Raw genomic sequence first — 23,370 nt, 5'->3', positions numbered from 1 at the left:
GGCGGCGGCTCCCTTTTCTTGGGCTATGTACTTTCAACCAGTTTTGAGCAGCCCCATTTCAGATTGGCCTTTTTATGTTTGATATAAAGAATAGTTGTTGGCCAATTTCATCTTTTCATCGCTGTTCTCTAGGCCTGAATCCAAGCAGTTTGTCAGATGCTCATTAACTCCCCCTTTGGCTCTTTCTAGTGTGTCTCCTAAGCTCATTGTGCCAAGAACTAACGCTTTCTTTTACACGATTCTCTTTCTCTGCTCCATCAGGGAGACAAATTACTTTCCAAAAGGGATCGCCAGGGATGGTTTAATGAGAATTTCTTTGGGGCTAGGCATGGAACGCAATGTAGTTAACATTCGGTGGACTTAATTGGACTTTTCTTTTCTGCCTCTTTTTAAAAAAATCTGAAGCTATCCTGTTAATCTCTCATTTGTAATCAATTGTGTTGACTAAACAAAAGTCTAGGTCGTCTTTTCTTCCTGTCCCAGACAATCCTTTGTTGCCTCTAAATGCCTCATTCTTGAGTGATCCTGGTCGCGTAGATGGGCCCGATTGTTGACAGTTCATTATTGCGCTTTTGTCCATTAATCTTTCTTGCTGTGTTTTGCATGTGCATGCCTTAATGAGCTCCGTTGGCAATTAACATGTTTCTAGGAGCAAACTGGTTGCTCAGACGTTTGAGAGGGAAGTGCAGGGAAAAGGGCAACGCAGCTGCCTTGAGGTTGTTTATTTCCCAGCGTTTTCTCAAGACTCCAGTCCTCTCTCTGGCAGCACCCCGCCCCCCCACCCCTCACTGTTATTCACTCCCCAGCTCATTCACCACCAGCACACCTGGATGCCTTGTTGCTGTGATTCTCGGGCCTGGCTCAGGCGACTCCCTATCCTCTTGTGAGCCAAACAGCAAAATGGGGACCTTACAGACACACTTCTGCAGCCGAGGCAAGAGTGAGCACAAGTGCCCCCCAAAATGCGTCTGGATGCTGGCAACTTCTCTGTGTCGCTCTTTGCAGAGAGGAACCTCTTACTCGCCTAAGGCAATAGGACTGTACAATCTGTTATGTACAAGGCTGTGGCTTTGGAAGAAGGAGGGTTTTTTTTTTTTTTTTTTTTTTGAGTCTTGCTGGCAAGATTGCTGAAGTGTGAGCAGTCATGGACAGAACAAACATCTTGTAGGGGAAAAGATAATTGGAGTCTTTTTTGTGTCTGTGACAGGATTCCCCTCCCCCGCAATTTGATTTTTTTTTAAAATATTTTTTAAGGGTGGCCTCTTCAATTTAATCAAGGTTAGAATATTAATATGTGCCTGATGACTACCTTGTTTAAGTCATTTGTTAATAATGCAAACTACAAGTCATGCAAACAGATTAATATTAAGAGGCAAAAAAAAAAAAAAAAAAACCCAGAAAATAGAACCTTTCACCCATCAATTCCGATGCATGGGGAATAACCTAGAAGGATTTCAGTGAGGACAGTTACTTACAACAGCTTAGCGTTGGCGTCAGAACCTGCACTGGCTGCGAAAGGTATTTAGTCATACAGATAGAAGGTTCCTTTTCTCCTCACACTACTTTCCAGGTGAAGAAATCCTTTTCTGAATCCCCCCCAGCTGAAGGAAGCAGACATCTTAAACTGAGGAGGAGGGACTTCAAGCCAAGCAGCGTTAAGCCCTATAGATATGGAAGAACTCTGTTTATCTACAATTACCACCAGATGTGAAATAACACCTTCTCAGGGCAGAGCGATTGACAGGCGCTGGTGTGAAGGTTAAGTAACAATCAGGTTATGAGGGAACAACCTCAAGGAGGTTGGAGTAGTCAAGTAACTGCGCAGGTTCCACTCAGAGCTCTGATTCCTTACCTCTCCCCGACGGCAGAGAGAGATGAGCAGTCCAAGAGAGAAATGCCTCCTGTTCCACGCATTAGTATTATCTCATTTGCAGTCCTTTGCAACTTCAAAGGATCTTCAACCCTCTTCAGAACCGTCACCTGGAAATAAATGTCTCCAGTTTATGAGACGGGCAACCCTTTTAGTCTTTCTCCTGTGAAAACATTACAGAAGAATTTCCTCAGAGAACCATTCTCTCACTTGATGGTTAGAAAGTTATTTCCCTGGATGGGAGTGCCCCATCTATTTTTTATTTATCTTTTCTTCTTAAGGAGAAAGAGGAGAACCGAATCACCTTTCCCGAATGCAGGCCAACTTTTTAAACTCAATTCTCTAAGAGGAGGCTTCTGCGCTAAATTTTGTGGTGTCTGCCCCTTGCCCAAAGTTCTGGAACTATTTAGGAAGAAGGTGGACTTGTCCTGGCCAGTGTCTGGTCTCCAAGAAGCCCCTCTGCCAAGGATCCTTTCAGAGATGCAAGAAGCAAAGGATTTTTGATTGAGACAGTCGGAGGGCACCCAGGAGCTCTCAGAAATGGGGAAGGGGTGTGTATCTGTGAGGCGGGGCTAATAAAACCTAGGGAGATAAAACTGGGATAGGATCGGACTCCTCAAACCAGCCCGCAAGCCCCCTGGGGATAGATGTCTGGGAAGAGCAAGGCGCTATTTCCGTATCTTTAGCCGCCAAGTCCTCCTCGCCCAATGTGGGGTTTCCTGGGGTTTGTGGCATCCACCGAGATTTCGGAGTTAAATCTGCATATCCCTCTGGGTCCCAATCTCCCCTCAGCGAAATGCAGCCAGAACGAGCTAACATTTAAATTCCTCCTCGCTTCCTCGCCCCCCTCCCCTGGCTGCGTCTTCCCAGACTTGGGAGGGGGAGAGGAATACAAAAAAAAAACGAGGACGCTCTCCTTTCAGGAAATGGAATTCTAATGTACACGTTCCTATTTCTGAATCGGAGGTACTAAAAATACCCCCGCGACAGCCTGAGGAAGCTGTCGCTGTCCTCTGTGCAAACAAAATCGACAATTCTCCTTCCCCGCGCAATGGGTCTGCGAATCGGGCGGGGGGTGGGGTGAGGACCCAACCTTTGGCTGTGACCTGGACAGAACTTCCACCCAGCAGCCGAACGTCTTCTCCCGAGTCCCAGCTGGGACACTCCTCCCCCACCAACGAGGACTGAAGGCAGTTGGGATTTTCTAAAAGTCTAGACTCCGATTCCTGACCCTACCTAGTCCTGGGACCCTAGGCAGGTCATTTAGTTTTGATCTCTGCCTCAGTTTCTCCATCCTTCCACAGGGTGAGAATAATCACCCCCCAGCTTGCGGGTTGTGAACGTTCGAAAGAATATGGTTTGAGTGGCGTGGAGCAAGCGCTCCGGCAATGTGAGCTTCTTTGGTTGTGGGAGTCCCTGGCGCAAGCAGCGCTAAGCGCCTACTGTATACCGGGCTCTGGGATAATACCCACTCAAGTCACTTTCAGACTTACTTGGGAGTTTCCTTTTGCATTAACCATCTTTCCCTCCAAATACCCTCCACCTGCAGTGGGAATCCGCGTGGGATCAGCGCCCAGACGCCGCCGCCCTAGCCCTTGCAGTGGCGAGGCTGCGTGGAAGCCCACTCCCCGGCCCCGCGCCACATTTCCTTCTGGCGCTGGGGAACATTGTTCCAGAAAACGTGGGCTGAATCGCGGTGCGAATATTAGGGGCGGGAGGAGAAGGCCCGGCGCGCCGAGCCAGTAATCCGAGCTCTTGATTATCCAGATTCGGATCAAACGGGGCGGCGGCGGCCGGCCCCCTCCTGGGAATGATTAGATGATTAATGTAATGCTGTTTGAAGGGTCTCTGTTTTCTCTCTTAATTTGGGTCATTACTTAGAAAGCAAGCGTGAGATCATTTCATCAGCGTGCTCGGCGGCGGAGATAGCTATTCAGGAAATGGGCTAACTGAGCGGTAATCAGGACGCTGGGGGCGGCGGCGGCTGCGAGCCGCAGGAGCCCGGATGCGCCCTCCCGCGGCAGGGCGCACCGCACCCGGAGGCCGGCCTCAGACCACAGCGCGGGCCGCGGAGCCCTAAAGCTCGGAATGGGCTGGGACACTTGGCCCCCAGTTCTCGCCGCCAGGAATGACTGAGTGGAAGAGTGGCTCCCCTTACATCACCCAGACAAGAGGGAATGCCCAGAAGCGCCCCGGCGCGGCAGTGCCCATGCCATCTACCCCACTGTGGTGGGGCTCTTTGCTCTAGGACACGCACCCCAAACCTGCTCTCCAACACCTAGCCACTTTGAATCCCTTCTTTTTAAAAAACTCACCCAAATATGGCAACACCCAGAATCCCTTGGTCAGAACAGTTAGCAAATAAAAACTTGGTACAACGTGAGGGCCGTTGTAGGCCTTTACATCCTTGGTTCCTGGGGGGATCTGAACACGTTAGCGTGGCAGGAGGACCGATCTGGCCTCACCCTGGTTCCAGTGCCCTCAGAAAACGTCGCATGTGCGCGGCCGAGAAATGCTTAAAACGCCTATTTCTTTTTCATTCTTTAGGGTTGCTGAGCTGATTTGCGGCGAGGGGAGAGGGGGGAAAAGAAAAGACGCACTAAGGATTCTGTTTATTGAGTTATATATGTATATATTCCGTGTTCGTGTGTACAGGAGAATTTACATGGCTGTATAAAGATGGCTGGGGGCGCCGCGCTCTTCCGGGACGTTCACGTGACAGGCTGGGGTTAAAACCCGCTGCCGCCGGAGGAGAAGCCAGAAGCCGAGGCCTGGAATTAAATACGTTTCGGCGCGCTGGGTTTAAATAAGTTTCCCGAATATACAAAGGTGGGGAGCCAGGCGTTTGCTGCCAGTCATCGAGGAAACGTTTAGCTTTCCAAAAATATGCTGGTTTCGATAAATAGATTTTAGCCTTTCTGCTATAGCTTTTTTTCTCTCTCTCTCTCTCTTTCCTTTCTCTTAATTTTAGAAATAAGTTTATACGTGTGATCTGTTTGGGGGTTGGATAGGACTGGAAGGGAGGGTGAGGCAGGAGCTCTCAGCTCTGCACTGTCCGAGTCAGGTCCTTTGTGGAGGGGGCGGCGGGGCCCACGCTGTCGTGGAGTTTGCGCACGTGTTTCTTTAAGTCAAAGTTTCTGCAAAACCCTTTGCCGCAAGTGGCGCACGTGAAAGGCTTCTTGTCGTTGTGGGTGTGCATGTGGAAGGTCAGGTTGTAGACTTGGTGGAAGGCCTTGTTGCAAATGGTACATTTGTACTGCTTCTCGCCGCTGTGGGTCAGCTTGTGATTCTTGTAGTTCCCTACAGGAGACCAAAAACAAAAAGGGGGGGGGGGTAAAGTGGGACGGGGAGGGGCCGGGTGTCCCGGGGTTGGCTCAGGTGCCCGCGTAAAGAAGGCGACGCTTGGCTAGGCAGGCGCGACCTCTCCGAGTGAAGAAGTTGTCAAACTTCGTACGCGTCAAGCCCCGGGCTCTCACTACAGGATGCAGGGCCGAGTCCCGCGTAGCCGCCCCGCGTCCCAGCCCCGCCGGGGCCTGAGGCCCGCGCAGCATCCCTCCCGCTGAGCTCCGCCGGCCTGGAAACTTTTGTGCTGCCCAGAGAGATGCATGGGGCCCTTCTCCGGGCCGCCGCCTCGCTCGAAGAAATTCGCATGAACCCGGACTTCGTCCCCTATTATTATTATTTTCTTATTATTAAAGTTACTCCCTATGGTCCCCTAACCACTTGGAGATCCGAACGTGCCTGGGAAAATCCAAGCGGAATGCTGGAGACAGTAGCGGTTTTCCCCAGTCTAAACTGTTCCCAGGAGGTGGATTACGCCTCGAATTTTTTTTTTTCCATTTTCAAAAGAATCCCGGCTACAAAGGGACGCTTCCGCCATAGGGCGATACCTTGTCTTTTCCCAACTTCCTTTCCCTCTACCCCTTTCCTTCTTCCCATCTCCCAAATTCACAGTCTCCCCGTGCAACCAGCTTGAGTCCAGCGAGCTCTACTAATCCAACCCGGAGAGCTTCCACCGAAACCCGGTACAACCCGATTCCAAAGAAATGCTGCGCCTGAGCCCGCGGCCCTCGCGCGCGCGCTCTCCAGATCCTTCTTTGCCTTCCCGCTAGCGATGACCTGCCGAGACCCAAGGGGAGGTGAGGAGAGGGCCTCGCCCTACACGTTACCTTTTTGGTGAAAGCCTTTGCCGCAAAATTCACAGACGAAGGGCTTGTAGCCCGCGTGGATGCGAATGTGTGTGTTGAGCGTGGAGCTGCGGTTGAAGGCTTTGCCGCACTGGTTGCATTTATGCGGCTTTTCCTGCGGAGAGGGGCGTGCGCATCATGAGGCTGAGGCCCCGGCCAGGAGAAGCCACCTTGGGGGGCACCTGGAAGGGGCACACCGAAGGGACAGGGGCCTCTGGTGGGGGTTATAACGGGAACCCTTGGTCATTCTCTCCCCAACCCCATCACTTAGTTCCGGGTGTTGGGTACGGGTCGGGCCAGACCCGGGGCCCACGTACCTGGGTGTGGATAATTTTGTGTCTGCAGAGCGTGCTGGCCTGGCGGAAGCCTTTGCCACAGACTTTGCACACGAACGGTCTGGCTCCAGTGTGGACTGGCATGTGGCGGGTGAGGTTATAGTGAGCGTTAAACACCTATGGAAGCACACAAGGGGGCCTTGTGGCTGTCTGTCCGAGTCCGCCTGGCAAGGTTGGGGGGGCGGGCACGCAGAGACCACCTCCCCCAACCAAAACCCCCTTCAGAAACCACAGCCCTTTTCATTTTGTAAAGAGCTTCCCAATCCACTGTTCGTGCCAGTCCTGTGAGGCTGCTGACAAAGGCATCCCCATTTTACAGAAAAGGAAACTGAGGCCCAACTGTGCTCTCAATTCGAGTAGACAGCTACTAGGGAGCTCCCAAATTTGAGAAAGGGGCCGTCCAGGCTGCCCCTCAAGGAAGCAGCTGCTCACCCCTCCCAGATTCCGAGGACCCCGAGCCTCACCTTTCCGCACACCTCACAGGTGAAGTTTTTAGGCTTGCCGTCCGCTGAGCCACCGGGCAGCTTGCTGTGGCCCTTGACGCCGCCGCGCTCAGCAGTCAGGGCCGAGTTCTCCTTCAGCACCTGCTCCAGCGGCGCAGGCAAGCGCTCCTTATGGGCGTAGGGGGCTGGATGGGCAAACTTGTCCGCGGTCAGGCCGGCCAACTTGGCGTTCTCCAGCAAAAAGAGCTTGGGGTGCGCAGCCAGGGCAGCGGGGGCCTGTGTGTTGAGGAGACCGGACGGGAAGAGGTGGCCGCCGAGGAGCTCAGACGGCGGGTAAGTGGCGGAGTCCAGGTAGTTGAAGTAGTAGAGCGAACCGCTGGCCGGAAGCCCCACAGCCTGGTTGATGACCTGCGGCTTGATGACCCTGCCCGCGGGCAGCGCCGACGGTACCAGGCCCAGCTCGGCCTTGCAGCACACGCCACAGTTGGTTTTGCACAAGCCGCTGGCGCCGCACACCGGGGCCCCCCCACCGCCGCCTCCACCTCCTCCTCCGCCGCCGCCGCTGCCGCCCGCCCGGAGGCTGCTTTTCCAGAGCTCAGAGTAACTGAGCAGCGTCTTGGACGGCATCTCGTAGCCTAGGGGCTGGAGGGGGATCATACAGGGCAGCGGCGAGCAGAGGTTGAGCAATTTCTTGCCCTGGCCGCTATCCGCCTCCAGTGCCCCCGGCCGGGGCTCAAAGGGCGCGCGGGGCTCCGACGTCTTAGCCATGATGCGCTCGATGGAAAAGGCCAGAGTCTTGGAAGTGGCCGGCGACGCTCCTGCGCGCGGGCAGGCCGGGGGCACCATGGTCTCCAGGGAAGCCGAGCTTGCCATGGCGCGCCGAGCCGAGTCGTACCGGACTGGGCCAGGGCGCAGCCTCTCTCCTCTAAGTCTGCATTCCGGAAAAGGCAGGGAGGGAAACCGCAATTTAATAAGCACCTTGTCGGGTCCAGGTCACCCATTTGCATTCAAATGAACAGGGGCAGAACAAAGTGCACCCAAGGGTACCAAATTACCGCCCATTAACCCGCCGCGCAAAGGAACCCACCAGCCCCTGCCCCGGGACTTTGAAAGGGGGGAAAAGGGGGAGGGTTTACAGAGGAAGAAGAGAGAGGGAGAAAAAGAAAGAAAGAAAAGAGCCTCAAATTAACCCCCCTGAGCCGCTCCCTGGACCCTGGCCTCCGCCACGCGTGCTGGGAGCTAGATAGTGAAGGGGCAAAGTTAAAGAGGACCGGGAGAGCCACCTCGCATTTACCTCTTTCCCCCACCGCCAAGGAGATGCGGTCCGAGCCATGCAGCCTGTCTCCTCTGTCACATTTTGATGGCAAACATCTTCCCCTCCGCGTGAGATCACTGTCTTTTACATTCAGCTGACATCACATGAAGTCACTTGAAGTGGAATGACATGGGCGGCGGCGCGGCTCCTGTAGCGGCCCCTGTGTTCCACCGCGCCTGCCGGCCGCCGCCGCCACCGCCCCTCAAACTTTAAAAGGAGGCAACTGGCGCCCGCGCTCCCCTCGGGAAAGTGCGAGCGGTTCGCGAATCGGGAAGGAGGGAAGAGACGGGAGGGGGAGGGGGAGGAATCGTGATGGTTTTGCCGGTGGAAAAAAAAAAAGGGTGGGGGGGAGCCCAAACCCAGGCAGAGTTCCGTGCGTGATTCACAACTTTGGGGGCCTATAGGTTTGGGGGACGCGGAGAGGGCAGGGGGTCCCGGGCGCGCCGCCTCAAAGGGCCCCTGGGTGTCCGTCTAGTCACCGAAGTATCCCTTAGCCCTCTGCAGCCGCGCTGGGCATCGTGCTAATAAACTGCCATTTACCCACGGAGCCGGCGCCAGCCCCGAACACGCGCAAATGATAATTACCTCATTAGGATGTGGCGCAGGGACGCGGGCGCTGCGTTTGGAGGGGGGAACTTGTTAATGGGGAAATATTAATTTATGCAAAAACAACCAGCTCGCCTTGGCTGGCGTCGGAGGTCGGGAGAGAGCTCCTGCAGCCAAAGGACGACCCCGTAGCGTCCGTAGGAGCAAGGCCGCGCGCCCAGATCCTGGGGGCTTCGGCGCCTGGAGGGTGCGCGTCCCCCTCTCCGACTCGCTCTCCGCCTGCGGCTGAGGGAGGCTGCACCCTGAGCGGGAGGGCTGTTTGAGAGCTTGATTGATCGGGATCGCTGATTTGTGATCGGGTTTCTGAGGCAAAGCCCGACTCCGCTGCGGGTTCAGGGCTGCGAGCAAGGAGGATTCCGAGGGCAGGTCTCCCCGCTGACGGGTACTTACTGTTTGTATAATTGAGACGGTCCAATCTCCACCTGTTTAAGGAGCAGATTGAAACAGCAGAACCTCCCCTGGATCCTATTAAAACGTTTTTCCTCCTAAGGCCATTCAGTCGAACCAATTTTCCGAAGTGATTCATAGAGCTGAATTCTGCCAAGGCAGCTCTTTCACTTTTAGCCACTAAAGCACCGCGTGGAACCGGGTTTTGTGTTTTTCTAAAATAAAGAGAAGGATTATCAGAGGGGAGAGGGAGGAGGACTGAAGGGGGGCGGGCAGAGACTTAGTGTGGCCAGAGGTACACGCAGAGGGAAGAAAAGGCCCTTTTCTAGACAGGCCCCAAGTAAGTTCGGAGGAATTCAGCGTTTTGTGCCTCGCCACAAAAGCAGCGCACTCCGCGCTCGGTTTGGAGGGGCTGAATTCATCTGTTTGCAGACCATTCCACCTGCGTATCACAACAAACTGCTCAAAGACGCTCCAGCACTTTCAACAGGCCGGGTGCTCTTGGCGACAACAAAAGTGATCGAGGTTGAGGGTTCTTATGGGGAGGGGCACAGCGGCTAGCAAGAGAGCGAGGGAGAGAATTAGGTTTAGGAAAGGAGAAGGGGGATTCTGGGGTTAAAAAAAAAAAAAACAACTTTTGGAGGGTTTTGTTTGCTGGACAATTATATCTTGCTTGTCGGCTTTTGCAAAACCAGGAGCTTTGTAGCAGCAACTACAGTTTCAGAGGATTATGGTTGGTATAATATGAGCAAACAGGGCTGAGGGTTCGATAGTGAATTTTCTCTCCAAAGGTGTAAGATCTTGTGGAGCTCCAGAGAGTGCTGGTGGGAAGAAAACCCTCTCCCTTCTCACTTGAGTGCCCCATCCCAGGCCTCTCTCATGCAAAATATCCCAGGAAAACCAGCAGGGGAAAAAGACAGGAAAGGTCTAGTTTTAAATTCAGGCAAACCACTCCTTTCTCCCCTTTGGAATTTCTCTTTTCTACCCACTCCCCCTCTGACGTGTAACTGCAGACATGATGTGGATGTGGCAGGTAAAAAAAAGGAAAAGTGTACTTGGAACGCTAGGAGAGAGAGCAGAGAGAGAGGTATCCGGGGGAAAGTGGCCTGGATGGCCACGGCCGTGGTTTAATTCTTCCACCCTGCCAAACCTGGAAACTACCCCTAAATTCAGCAGTCTTAAATACGTTATACAGCATCCCCCCCTCCCCCCCAATTTCCAAATTTCAAAGCTAGAAAGAGGCTAACTCCTCTGGAAGAGTACATTTCCATATAGCCTATTTAATTTAGATGTTCAGAGAGGCAGAATTCCAGACTCAGTATGCCCCCATCCCTATGTTAATGTAAAAACAAGACAGATAAACTACCCCCTACCCCACCCCACCACCAAACAGGAAACAAATCAACAACTCACCCTGACATTGAAACAGTATCAATAACACCCGAAGGTCTCACAACCTGCATTTCTATCCCGACTTTCCTGTGGATCCCGTTCAGCCATCAGCACTTGCACCCCAACCCCCTTTCCAATTTGGGTAATTGTTGATCTCCGCAGCAGCTCGAAAGATCTGCTGGTCTGAAAGCTCCATCAGGCTGAAAGGCTTCCAAAGACTTCCCATGAACCTGCCTTGCCATCCCTAGTGCTTTTCGGAGCTGCAGAAGCCATCTCTCTCTCCCCAGCATCACAAAGGAGTGCTACCTCCACAGAAAGAAAACATTTGGGTAAAAACAAGTTGCCCCTAATGTGCCTCTCTTTCCAAATGTTGGGTGAATACACTGGCTTTTATGAAAGTATTTAATTAGCTTCCACAAACTTCTCCTTCCCTGCCTGCAGATTATATTGAAGTGGAGGGTTGGAAACTATTTTACACCTTGCCACTCACATGTTAATTAATCTCTATCTAACCCTAATTGCAGTTTATTCAAGCACCGCTCAACAGCTCACCCACACAATAAACACTGATCCTACTTTTATACATATTACTTCACGTTAACACATTGAGTAATTAACTCCAGTACCAACTAATAGTGCAAACAAATATTTTCTGTAAACGAGATGATTTCAGGCAGAATAATAGAGGACTGGGGAAACGTGGCACTCGGTGGAGGCAATGTTGAGATTTCGATTTGCTGCTCCCAGCCCTCTAAATTCATTCTCAACCGCAGCATCTTTTTTCCCCCTGAGGCTGAAATGCTTTTTAGAAAGGAGGGGGGTGGGAACAGTATGGAAATGTGACAATTTTTCAGAGTTCTTGGAGGGGTTCTTCAAGAATAAGGACAACTTTTTTCCACCCACACATTTTTAGTGAAGGAAAAAAAATCTGGAGTAACTGGACAGTAAGGGCAATTGGAGGCTAGCTGGAGAGCAACTATCTCAGGGATGTGGATCCGTTCACGACAAAAGTTTTCCAAAACCTCCTACTCTAAGCAAGTCCTGTCGTTTTAAGCAATGGTTGTAGGAGAGGAGTGAGCAGTGACTATTCAGATAGATAAGAAATCCCAGGCTCTCTCCCAATCCAGACTAGCATACACGTGGCTCTGAGAGGCCAGTGCCTTGGTCTCAGCCCCAAACAAGGCACCTGACCTGGAGGCCCGCGGCCGCGGTGCAAGCAAGGCCCACTAGGCCTCACTCAGCGCGCCGCTCTGCCCCAGGGGCCAGATGACAAGAGGTTGCATGCCCGCAGTCCCGGAGCACCCAGGCCAGGGGCTGCCGGCCTTGCTGGACGGCGCGGGCTGCAGCTCTTCGAGCTCGGCCTGTCAGCCCTGGACCCACCGTGGGGTCCTCTCGGGCCCTGTGGCCTCAGCTTCAGGCCCTTCTCCTCCTGGGCGCCTCCGCCGAAAGCCAGACGCTTTCGTCTCGGCCCATCTGGCCCACGTTTGGGCCTCCACAGCTCGGCCGCGGTGGGGAAACACTGCCAGGGTTGCGCCTGACGCCTCTCGCGGCCGGTGCTCTTCCCACGCTGCAGAGCGGGGTGCCACGGCCCGGTGCTCCGCAGCGCCGCTGGGCCTGACCCGGACAGCGACCTCGGGGATCGGCGGCTGTGGGACGCCGCGCCCGGGGCCAAGCTGCTCGCACACCACTGACTGCGGATCCAGGCTCAACCAGGGACCGGAGCGCAATGTTTTAATTGAAATTGCAGGTTTAAGCACAGCTGGCGGCTGTCTATTGATTTTGCAGAGGCTTCTCTTGTGGGAAGCATATTAAATATGACTGGCACGGCTAGAGTCTTCCTCCCTCTACCCCCTCCCTCCGGCCTTTTTATGGTCACTAAGCCGAACACTGTAAGGATGACTTCTGTTTTCAAAAATGTCTTAATGCCAGAAATCGCCCTCACTTTAGAATAAATTACTTAGCAGACGCCTTCCTGGGGTGTAGACAACCTCAGAGGAAAACCCACCTCGGGAGCAAAAGCTCACACGTTTGCATTACTTCTGAGATGGCAGAGGGAAAAGGCAAGCATTTCTGCTCCACAGAAGTGTTGCAATTCCAGCCCTGGTGGCTTGTGTCTCCTGGTGCTAGATGGCAAGAGGTGCTGTGTTTTTTGTTGTTGTTGTTGTTGTTTTTTAAGTATTACGATTATAATTATTTCCTCACCCTATTATTAGGTTGCAATACATAATATAGCGTCCTGTGTCCTCTCTCCAGGGAGCTGAGTAGCTTGGGGGCCACTGCAGGCTGGAGGCTGCTGAGTTTGGGGAAATGCCCACTGGGCAGACTTGATATTCTTTCTCACCGCTGCTCTGAAACTCGTTTGGAAACAAATAAACAAACAAAAACCAAATCAACCAAATACACAAACCCAAACCAAACAACCTTCATGGTTTAAGGAGTCTCTCTCTTTTCCTTCTTCTTTCTAAAGGGATATTTAGGATCGGATTTACCCGGTGCTGCGTTTAATCGCTGAAAATAGATTAACTTCTGCAGAGAAATTCTTCTGCGATCTCCTTTTTTTTTTTTTTTTTTCAATCCCCTAGGAAGCATTTTATTGAAAACATTCGAACCGGCTTGCCAGCGGCGGGCTTGTCCAAGGCCCAGGGGCCTCCGCCTTTAGTGCCCACAGTGAGCTGGATTAGTGCGTCGGGAAGACAAAAGAGGCCCTGATCCCCCGGCCAGGCAAGGCCCGGAGCGCCCGGTCGCCGGTAACGCGTACCGCGCGAGCACAGTCTTGGGCCCGGGCCTCCAGGGACAGATGGGCCAGAGCCGTCTGCATCTGCCCGCGTCCTGAGAGATGCTGCGGCGCCCACAGCCAGGGTGGCGAAGCGCCCGGCCCACTGCACCCGGCTGTTTCACAGCGCCCCTCGCATCCGGGGACTGGTTTGGAAATCTCAGTGCACCCACAGACTGGTTTTTACCCTCGAAGAGGAGAGATGCCTATACATCAAGGGCAGCCGGCTTTGCTGCCAAGGAGGGAGGAGGATGGTGCTGTGAACCTATCACGGTTTCCAGGACTCTCTCAACCCCCACCTCAATCGCGGCAGAGGACTTCCACCTCGTCTTCGGAAATCCGGGGCAGTGTGCGCACTCTTTGGCCAGAGGGAATCTCCCCAGAGAGCAGATCTGCAGCCCCTACACGCAGGTTTGGTGTGCTGTCCCCTCTGCTTTCGATGCACATATAACCACACTGATGCATATATATGCATGTGTAAGTATATTGTGTGTATATGTATATATGTTCACTGCTCTCCACAACCCTTCACTTAAAATGCCTTTTGATTAGGACTCTGAATCCAATACCTGCATGTCGCAGTTTGCCAGCGGACCTGTCACGTCCTGGGCCGTAGTGGGGGCAGGTAGTCATCTTGTAAATGCTTTTTTTCCTTGCCACGAGATTTTCAGGTGCAACTCAAAGGAAACAATAGTTTACAAAGAAGTTATATTTTACATATATTTTACACATTATGTACATACATATAAGTGTGCGTTTTATATATATATGAAATAAAAAGGCATTTTGTAGGAGTAACAGACCCTGTAGCTCGGATGCTGTCGGATTTCTAACTCCCTGGGAAGACGGCTTAGGATCCTCCGCGTTATTTAACTTGGCAGCTAGTTAAACTCCGCGGTGGAGCCTGCCCAAAGGTATTAGCGTTAAGTGCTAAGAGCTGGAGTTAAGCCGGCAGTGAAAAGGAGGGACTGGAGGGGCCAAAGGGGAAAGAGGAACTGATTCCAGGTTCACCCAAACTTCTGGAAGTCTGCCGGGCAGAGTAGGGCTGAGTTGGATGGCCTGTTGGACAGGAATCCCGAACTCTGTGATCGTGATCGCTTTACAAGCGAATCTCCTGGTACTGTTTTGTTTGCTTGGTTGGTTTGGCTTGGCTTTGCTAGGTGTGCATAAGAACGGAAAAGATCTTTCCTGCCCAGTTTTCTTGAGTTCTCACTAGTTCACGCGAATCCCATCTTCTCCTCACCTAGGTAAAGACTTCATCTGCGTGCTCACCTCTGGAGTTTGCAGTTGGGCTTAGGTAACAAAATAGGAACTGTGAAAGTGCTAAGTAGTGCTCCAGCAAGAATGAACACATCTATTTCTGCTTCCATCCCTGTCTCCCTGTCACATACAGACCCTCCTGCTTTGGGGGTTCCGCTAGGGTGGCCATCAGTAGGTGATTACTTACTACTGAGGGCCTTTTACATGCCAGGCACAGTAGTAGCTAAATATCCACTCTAGTCAGTTCTGTTTTGTCCTATAAAGTCAGTATCTACAGCCAATGTGCCCATTATACAGATAACATGTCCAAGGTCACATAACTGGCAAGAGACTGGCAGGTCCATACTCCTAAGGACCATGCCAAGAAAAACACAAAAAACACCATCTAGACAATTAGCCTGAGTTGGCTGATGGAGTGTAAACTGGGAAAATTTGGAGTAGAGTGTAAACACTTGGAAAATTGGTTGGCAGTAACAATTAAATTTGAATATGTGCATTCCTTATAACCCAGCAATTTCACTCCTAAGTATATACACAGCAGAAGCGTGTACTTAAGTTCACCAAAAGACAGGCACTAGAATGTTCATAGCAGCACTGTTTGTATAGTCCTATGTTGGAAATTTCCTGAATAACCATCAAGTGTGGCAGATCAGATCAGATCAGTCGCTCAGTCGTGTCCGACTCTTTGCGACCCCATGAATCGCAGCATGCCAGGCCTCCCTGTCCATCAAAAACTCCTGGAATTCACTGAGACTCACGTCCATTGAGTCAGTGATGCCATCCAGCCATCTCATCCTCTGTCGTCCCCTTCTCCTCTTGCCCCCAATCCCTCCCAGCGTCAGAGTCTTTTCCAATGAGTGAACTCTTCGCATGAGGTGGCCAAAGTACTGGAGTTTCAGCTTTAGCATCATTCCTTCCAAAGAAATCCCAGGGCTGATCTCCTTCAGAATGGACTGGTTGGATGTCCTTGCAGTCCAAGGGACTCTCAAGAGTCTTCTCCAACACCACAGTCCAAAAGCATCAATTCTTCGGCGCTCAGCCTTCTTCACAGTCCAAATCTCACATCCATACATGACCACAGGAAAAACCATAGCCTTGACTAGATGAACCTTTGTTGACAAAGTAATATCTCTGCTTTTGAATATGCTATCTAGGTTGGTCATAACTTTCCTTCCAAGGAGTAAGCGTCTTTTAATTTCATGGTTGCAATCACCATCTTCAGTGATTTTGGAGCCCAGAAAAATAAAGTCTGACACTGTTTCCACTGTTTCCCCATCTATTTGCCATGAAGTGATGGGACCGGATGCCATGATTTCATTTTCTGAATGTTGAGCTTTAAGCCAACTTTTTCACTCTCCACTTTCACTTTCATCAAGAGGCTTTTGAGTTCCTCTTCACTTTCTGCCATAAGGGTGGTGTCATCTGCATATCTGAGGTTATTGATATTTCTCCCGGTAATCTTGATTCCAGCTTGTGTTTCTTCCAGTCCAGCGTTTCTCATGATGTACTCTGCATATAAGTTAAATAAACAGGGTGACAATATACAGCCTTGACGTACTCCTTTTCCTATTTGGAACCAGTCTGTTGTTCCATGTCCAGTTCTAACTGTTGCTTCCTGACCTGCATACAAATTTCTCAAGAGGCAGATCAGGTGGTCTGGTATTCCCATCTCTTTCAGAATTTTCCACAGTTTATTGTGATCCACACAGTCAAAGGCTTTGGCTTAGTCAATAAAGCAGAAATAGATGTTTTTCTGGAACTCTCTTGCGTTTTGCATGATCCAGCGGATGTTGGCAATTTGATCTCTGGTTCCTCTGCCTTTTCTAAAACCAGCTTGAACATCAGGAAGTTCACGGTTCACATATTGCTGAAACCTGGCCTGGAGAATTTTGAGCATTACTTTACTAGCGTGTGAGATGAGTGCAATTGTGCAGTAGTTTGAGCATTCTTTGGCATTGCCTTTCTTTGGGATTGGAATGAAAACTGACCTTTTCCAGTCCTGTGGCCACTGCTGAGTTTTCCAAATTTGCTGGCATATTGAGTGCAGCACTTTCATAGCATCATCTTTCAGGATTTGGAATAGCTCAGCTGGAATTCCATCACCTCTACTAGCTTTGTTCGTAGTGATGCTTTCTAAGGCCCACTTGACTTCACATTCCAGGATGTCTGGCTCTAGGTGAGTGATCACACCATCGTGATTATCTGGGTTGTGAAGATCTTTTTTGTACAGTTCTTCTGTGTATTCTTGCCATCTCTTCTTAATATCTTCTGCTTCTGTTAGGTCCATACCATTTCTGTCCTTTATCGAGCCCATGTTTGCATGAAATGTTCCTTTGGTATCTCTGATTTTCTTGAAGAGATCTGTAGTCTTTCCCATTCTGTTGTTTTCCTCTATTTCTTTGAATTGATCGCTGAAGAAGGGTTTCTTATCTCTTCTTGCTATTCTTTGGAACTCTGCATTCTGATGTTTATATCTTTCCTTTTCTCCTTTGCTTTTTGCTTCTCTTCTTTTCACAGCTATTTGTAAGGCCTCCCCAAACAGCCATTTTGCTTTTTTGCATTTCTTTTCCATGGGAATGGTCTTGATCCCTGTCTCCTGTACAATGTCATGAACCTCATTCCATAGTTCATCAGGCACTCTATCTATCAGATCTAGGTCCTTAAATCTATTTCTCACTTCCACTGTATAATCATAAGGGATTTGATTTAGGTCATACCTGAATGGTGTAGTGGTTCTCCCCACTTTCTTCAATTTAAGTCTGAATTTGGCAATAAGGAGTTCATGGTCTGAGCCACAGTCAGCTCCTGGTCTTGTTTTTGCTGACTGGATAGAGCTTCTCCATCTTTGGCTGCAAAGAATATAATCAGTCTGATTTCGGTGTTGACCACCTGGGGATGTCCATGTGTAGAGTCTTATCTTGTGTTGTTGGAAGAGGGTGTTTGTTTTGACCAGTGCATTTTCTTGGCAAAACTCTATTAGTCTTTGCCCTGCTTCATTCTGTATTCCAAGGCCAAATTTGCCTGTTACTCCAGGTGTTTCTTGACTTCCTACTTTTGCATTCCAGTCCTCTATAATGAAAAGGACATCTTTTTTGTGTGTTAGTTTTAAAAGGTCTTGTAGGTCTTCATAGAACTGTTCTACTTCAGCTTCTTCAGCGTTACTGGTTGGGGCATAGACTTGGATTACTGTGATATTGAATGGCTTGCCTTGGAAATGAATAGAGATCATTCTGTCGTTTTTGAGATTGCATCCAAGTACTGCATTTTGGACTCTTTTATGGACCATCTGATGGCCAGTCTATTTCTTCTGAGGGATTCCTGCCTGCAGTAGTAGATATAATGGTCATCTGAGTTAAATTCACCCATTCCAGTCCATTTCAGTTCGCTGATTTCTAGAATGTCGACATTTACTCTTGCCATCTCTTGTTTGACCACTTCCAATTTGCCTTGATTCATGGACCTGACATTCCAGGTTCCTATGTAATATTGCTCTTTACAGCATCGGACCTTGCTTCTATCACCAGTCACATCCACAGCTGGGTATTCTTTTTGCTTTGGCTCCATCCCTTCGTCATTTCTGGAGTTATTTCTCCACTGATCTCCAGTAGCATATTGGGCACCTACTGACCTGGGGAGTTCCTCTTTCAGGATCCTATCATTTTGCCTTTTCATACTGTTCATGGGGTTCTCAAGGCAAGAATACTGAAGTGGTTTGCCATTCCCTTCTCCAGTGGACCACATTATGTCAGACCTCTCCACCATGACCCGCCTGTCTTGGGTTGCCCCAGGGGCATGACTTAGTTTCATTGAGTTAGACAAGGCTGTGGTCCTAGTGTGATTAGATTGACTAGTTTTCTGTGAGTATGGTTTCAGTGTGTTTGCCCTCTGATGCCCTCTTGCAACATCTACCGTCAAGTGTGGCACCCATAAATAAATCAGGATAAAATAATATACATCAATAAGAATCAACTAACCACTACTACACTAAACATGTCCATGAGTTTCATGAACATAATATTGAGCCAGATCCAGAAAACTCCACACTGCATGATTTCACTTAAGGTTCCAAGGAGGCAAAACTTGGGGTCATAATGGGGGCTTCTGGGGTGCTGGTAAGGGTTTGTTTTCTGATCTGGATTTTGGTTTGTGAATATTTTTTGAACTGTGCACACTTATTATGTGAATGTTTTGTGTATGTTTGTTATACTTCTATATATCAGTTAAATATACTTATCTGTTCACATTTTAAGATATCTATTATAATATCTCTTAAAGTCAAAGTGTTATTCACTCAGTCACGTCTGACTCTTCACAACCCCATGGACTATCGCCCGCCAGGCTCCTCTGTTCATGAAATTCTCCAAGCAAAAACACTGGACTGGGTTGCTATTCCCTTCTCCAGGGGATCTTCCTGACTCAGGGATTGAACCCAGATCTCCCACACTGCAGGCAGGTTCTTTACCATCTGAGCCACCAGGGAAGCCTAATATCTCTGTATTTGTTAAATAAGTGAATTATCAGCGTGAATATGTCTAACTTACTCCCCGTCCCCAGTTTCCCCCAAAGATACTGCTCCTTATCTGCCTCTTGCCTTGCATTTCTTCCTTTGGACCAGACAACCACATCAATTAATTGGGCTCTCATAAAGACTTAAAAATAAGCAGCTTCCAGACTTCTAAGACAATTGTCTTTGGAGCCTGGGCATTGGATCCAACTTCCCAGGGAACCTGCAATGGGCTCAAGAATGCTTAATCAGGGGAGCTCATTTGAAGCATTCTGCTCACCCAAGATCTTAGCGTAGGGGTGGCAGCTTTGAACTTTGACCTGTACCCTTCACTGCAGGTGAAGCAGGTAAAGAACCTTTTGCCAGGAACTGCCTCAAACCTTCCAGAAACACAATCTGGCAGGTTGCGCTGGGAGATGGAGTCCTGGCTGAAGGTGGCAGGGTGGGATATGGCATGCTTGTAGGGACTAGCATTAATAGAAAACCTTGGCAAGTCCTTAGAGCTCAACTCACTGGTTCCTGGCCCAGAGGAGTCCAGGGGGAAAAAAGTCTTGGCTGCCTGGCAAAGTGACCCAGTTAGCAGAAGGAGCAGCTCTGCTTTAGGAGAAGGTGGGGAAGTTTATTTCAGCAGGAAAAAGCTTTGGGGCACAGAAATCAAGTACTTGACAATTCCTTTCTGCAAAGCCAAAGTAAATTCTACCAGGGGCAATGGTTGCAAATCTGATCTCAGCACTTTAAGAAATAAATCTTAAAGAACCTACAACTAAAGCATTAAAGAGAAGGTAAGGAGGTAAGCTATAATTAAGACAGACTAAAAAGATAAAAATTCTCTGGCAAGTAGATGAGATAAGACCCAACATAAAGTAATTCATTCATTAGTTAGCCTCATCTATCTGAGACTTTCTGTACTGGGTACTTACAAGCTACATGCCAGAGATATAGTGCTTACCAAGATAGACACAATCCATACCCTCATGCCTCTTCAGTTTAGTTTAGTTGCTCAGTCATATCTGACTCTTGGACTGCAGCATGCCAGGCCTCACCAACTCCTGGAGCTTGCTCAAACTCATGTCCATCAAGTCAGTGATGCCATCCAACCATTGTCCCCTTCTCCTCCTGCCTTCAATCTTTCCCAGCATCAGGGTCTTTTCTAGTGAGTCAGTTCTTCGCATCAGGTGGCCAAAGTATTGGAGTTTCAGCATCAGTACTTCCAGTGAATATTCAGGACTGATTTTCTTTAGGATGGACTGGTTTGATCTCCTTGCAGTCCAAGGGACTCTCAAGAGTCTTCTCCAGCACCACAGTTCAAAAGCATCAATTCTTCAGCACTCAGCTTTCTTTACAGTCCAACTCTCACATCCATACATGACTACTGGAAAAACCATAGCCTTGACTAGATGGACCTTGTTGGCAAAGTAATGTCTCTGCTTTTTAATATCCTGTCCAGGTTGGTCATAACTTTTCTTCTAAGGGGCAAGCATCTTTTAATTTCATGGCTGAAGTCACCATCTTCAGTGATTTTGGATCCCCCCTCCCAAAAAAAAGTCTCTCACTATTTCCATTGTTTCCCCATCTATTTGCCATGGACTGTGAAAAAGGCTGAGTGCTGAAGAATTGATGCTTTTGAACTGTGGTGTTGGAGAAGACTCTTGAGAGTCCCTTGGACTGCAAGGAGATCAAACCAGTCCATTCTGAAGGAGATCAGCCCTGGGATTTCTTTGGAAGGAATGATGTTAAAGCTGAAACTCCAGTACTTTGGTCACCTCATGCGAAGAGTTGACTCATTGGAAAAGACTCTGATGCTGGGAGGGATTGGGGGCAAGAGGAGAAGGGGACGACAGAGGATGAGATGGCTGGATGGCATCACTGACTCGATGGACGTGAGTCTGGGTGAACTCCGGGAGTTGGTGATGGACAGGGAGGCCTGGCTTGCTGCAATTCATGGGGTCGCAAAGAGTCGGACATGACTGAGCAACTGATCTGATCTGATCTGATCTGATGGGACACGATGCCATGATCTAGGTTTTCTGAATGCTGAGTTTTAAGCCAACTTTTTCACTCTCTTCTTTCACTTTCATCAATATGCTCTTTAGTTCTTCTTCGCTTTCTGCCATAAGGGTGGTGTCATCTGCATATCTGAGGTTATTAATATTTCTCCTAGCAATTCTGATCCCAGCTTGTGCTTAATCCAACCCGGCATTTTGCATGATGTACTCTGCATATAAGTTAAATAAACAGGGTGACAATATACAGCTTTGATGTACTCCTTTCCCAATTTCGGAGAAGGCAATGGCACCCCACTCCAGTACTCTTGCCTGGAAAATCCTATGGACGGAGGAGCCTGGTAGGCTGCAGTCCATGGGGTCGCTGAGGGTCAGACACGACTGAGCAACTTCACTTTCACTTTTCACTTTCATGCATTGGAGAAGGAAATGGCAACCCACTCCAGTGTTCTTGCCTGGAGAATCCCAGGGATGGGGGAGCCTTGTGGGCTGCTGTCTATGGGGTCGCACAGAGTCGGACATGACTGAAGTGACTTAGCAGCAGTTTCCCAATTTGGAACCAGTCCGTTGTTCCATTTCCTGTTCTAACTGTTGCTTCTTGACCTGTAAACAGATTTCTCAGGAGGCAGGTCAGGTGGTCTGGTATTCCCATCTCTTTAAGACTTTTCCAGTTTGTTGTGATCCACACAGTCAAAGGCTTTGGCATAGTCAATAAAGCAGAAGTAGATGTTTTTCTGGAACTCTCTCGCTTTTTCAATGATCCAACGGATGTTGGTAATTTGATCTTTGGTTCCTCTGCCTTTTCTAAATCCAGCTTGAACATCTGGAAGTTCACGGTTCACGGACTGTTGAAGCCTGGCTTGGAGAATTGTGAGCATTACTTTGCTAGCGTGTGAGATGAGTGCAATTGTGTGGTAGTTTGAACATTTTTTGGCATTGCCTTTCTTTGGGATTGGAATGAAAACTGACCTTTTCTAGTCCTGTGGCCACTGCTGAGTTTTCCAAATTTGCTGGCATACTAAATGCAGCACTTTCACAGCATCATCTTTTAGGATTTGAAATAGCTCAACTGGAATTCCATCACCTCCACTAGCTTTGTTCATAATGATGCTTCCTAAGGCCCACTTGACTTCACATTCCAGGATGTCTGGCTCTTGCTGAGTGATCACACCATCATGCCTCTTACATTTGTTCATTCAACCAATACACTTACATCAGTACCTTCTATAAACCAGGCTATGGGCTCAGAAATGGAGAAAAGACAATGGGCATGGCTAGGGTGGTGCAAGATTCTCAAAGAGAGCAGAATTTGAGGGAAAAAGTAAAAAATCCACCCAAAGAACCAAAATATAACCAAAGAACTCCCTGATGGGGAAGTTAAAAAATTTTAAAGCTTCTCACTCCAACAGAGGCCACAGGCTGAAGTCATAAATACCAGTTCTCTAGAGGCATTTCCATGATGTGTAGGTAGACCCCTCTCTGACAATTTATCATCTGGTGCTTTTTTCTAGAGACAGAATTTTCTGGTTTGAATGGAGCATGGCATTTCTTAGGATATTAGGACATAGCATGAAACTCCTTTCTGGGCTTGGGAGGGCTGAGTGTCTTTGAACCAGAGAATGGTTCTAGAATCAGATCAGGTCAGAAGCCTGGCTTGTCTGTGAGCCGTCGGTCTACAGGCAGGTTACTAAACATCTCTTCAAGTCTGAGTTGCCCACCTTGGGCAGGAGATGAACACCTATTTGGACACAGGGTGGTGAGGACTAAATGAGAAAATGCAGAGAGAGAGCTCAGCACCCGTGACTGGCCAAAGGAAAGCCTTCAGGGAGCATTTGCTGTAATTATTATTCTAAGTGTTGTTATTTGTGGACATGGTCCTTCAGTCTGATGGGTGGTGAGATGGGAGAAGACGGCCACAAACATTTACTTTGCTCTGTACTTGTTTTACTTCTTTTGGTCAATAAAATGAGGTGGTTTTTTCCTCCCCTAATTTAAAAAGTAAGCAGTGGAAAAAATATTGGAAAAAGCAGAGAATTACAAAGAAGCATATTAAAATTATATTAAAATTGTACCTAATCCTATAATTCAGAAATCACAGACAATGCTTTGGTATGTATTGTTTCTTTGCCTTTGAATGGTTGCCATCATAGGATATATACTGTTTGATAATCTGCTTTTCTATTTAATATAGTATGAATGTTTCCCTGGTCTTAAATATGCAACTAAGACATGATTTTAATGTCTCCATGGTACTCCACTGCCTGGCTTTAACAGGAGTGAGACAGTCCTTTGTCG

The 23,370-nt window shown here is 49.1% G+C and overlaps 1 protein-coding gene across 1 annotated transcript; it reads right to left on the bottom strand.

Annotated features, from left to right (window-relative positions):
- Window positions 1-4,489: 4,489 nt before the first annotated feature.
- Window positions 4,490-8,489, bottom strand: FEZF2 (FEZ family zinc finger 2). The gene is made up of 5 exons (XM_086367078.1): window positions 8,130-8,489; window positions 6,857-7,766; window positions 6,375-6,509; window positions 6,040-6,172; window positions 4,490-5,170 (listed from the first exon to the last, which is right to left on the bottom strand). The coding sequence occupies exons 2-5, from the start codon at window positions 7,706-7,708 to the stop codon at window positions 4,911-4,913; spliced, it is 1,380 nt and encodes a 459-aa protein (XP_086223204.1). The 5' UTR covers window positions 7,709-7,766; window positions 8,130-8,489; the 3' UTR covers window positions 4,490-4,910.
- Between the last annotated feature and the right edge of the window lie 14,881 nt (window positions 8,490-23,370).

Source organism: Bos grunniens, chromosome 22, assembly GCF_055505025.1.
Source record: "Bos grunniens cultivar Pamir isolate PY7600 chromosome 22, Bosgru_T2T1.0, whole genome shotgun sequence".
Classification (NCBI taxonomy): Eukaryota; Metazoa; Chordata; class Mammalia; order Artiodactyla; family Bovidae; genus Bos; species Bos grunniens.
Note: the sequence above shows the minus strand (reverse complement) of the source record. Positions and strands in the feature narration are given on the sequence as shown.

What these genes read in the sequence shown, in the direction of transcription:
- FEZF2 (XM_086367078.1), bottom strand. Translation starts at nt 7,708, where the DNA reads ATGGCAAGCTCGGCTTCCCTGGAGACCATGGTGCCCCCGGCCTGCCCG. An exon ending in CCTGTGAGGTGTGCGGAAAG is followed by an intron (nt 6,510 to 6,856) that starts GTGAGGCTCGGG and finishes GTGCTTCCATAG; the next exon opens with GTGTTTAACGCTCACTATAA. An exon ending in ACAAAATTATCCACACCCAG is followed by an intron (nt 6,173 to 6,374) that starts GTACGTGGGCCC and finishes CCCTCTCCGCAG; the next exon opens with GAAAAGCCGCATAAATGCAA.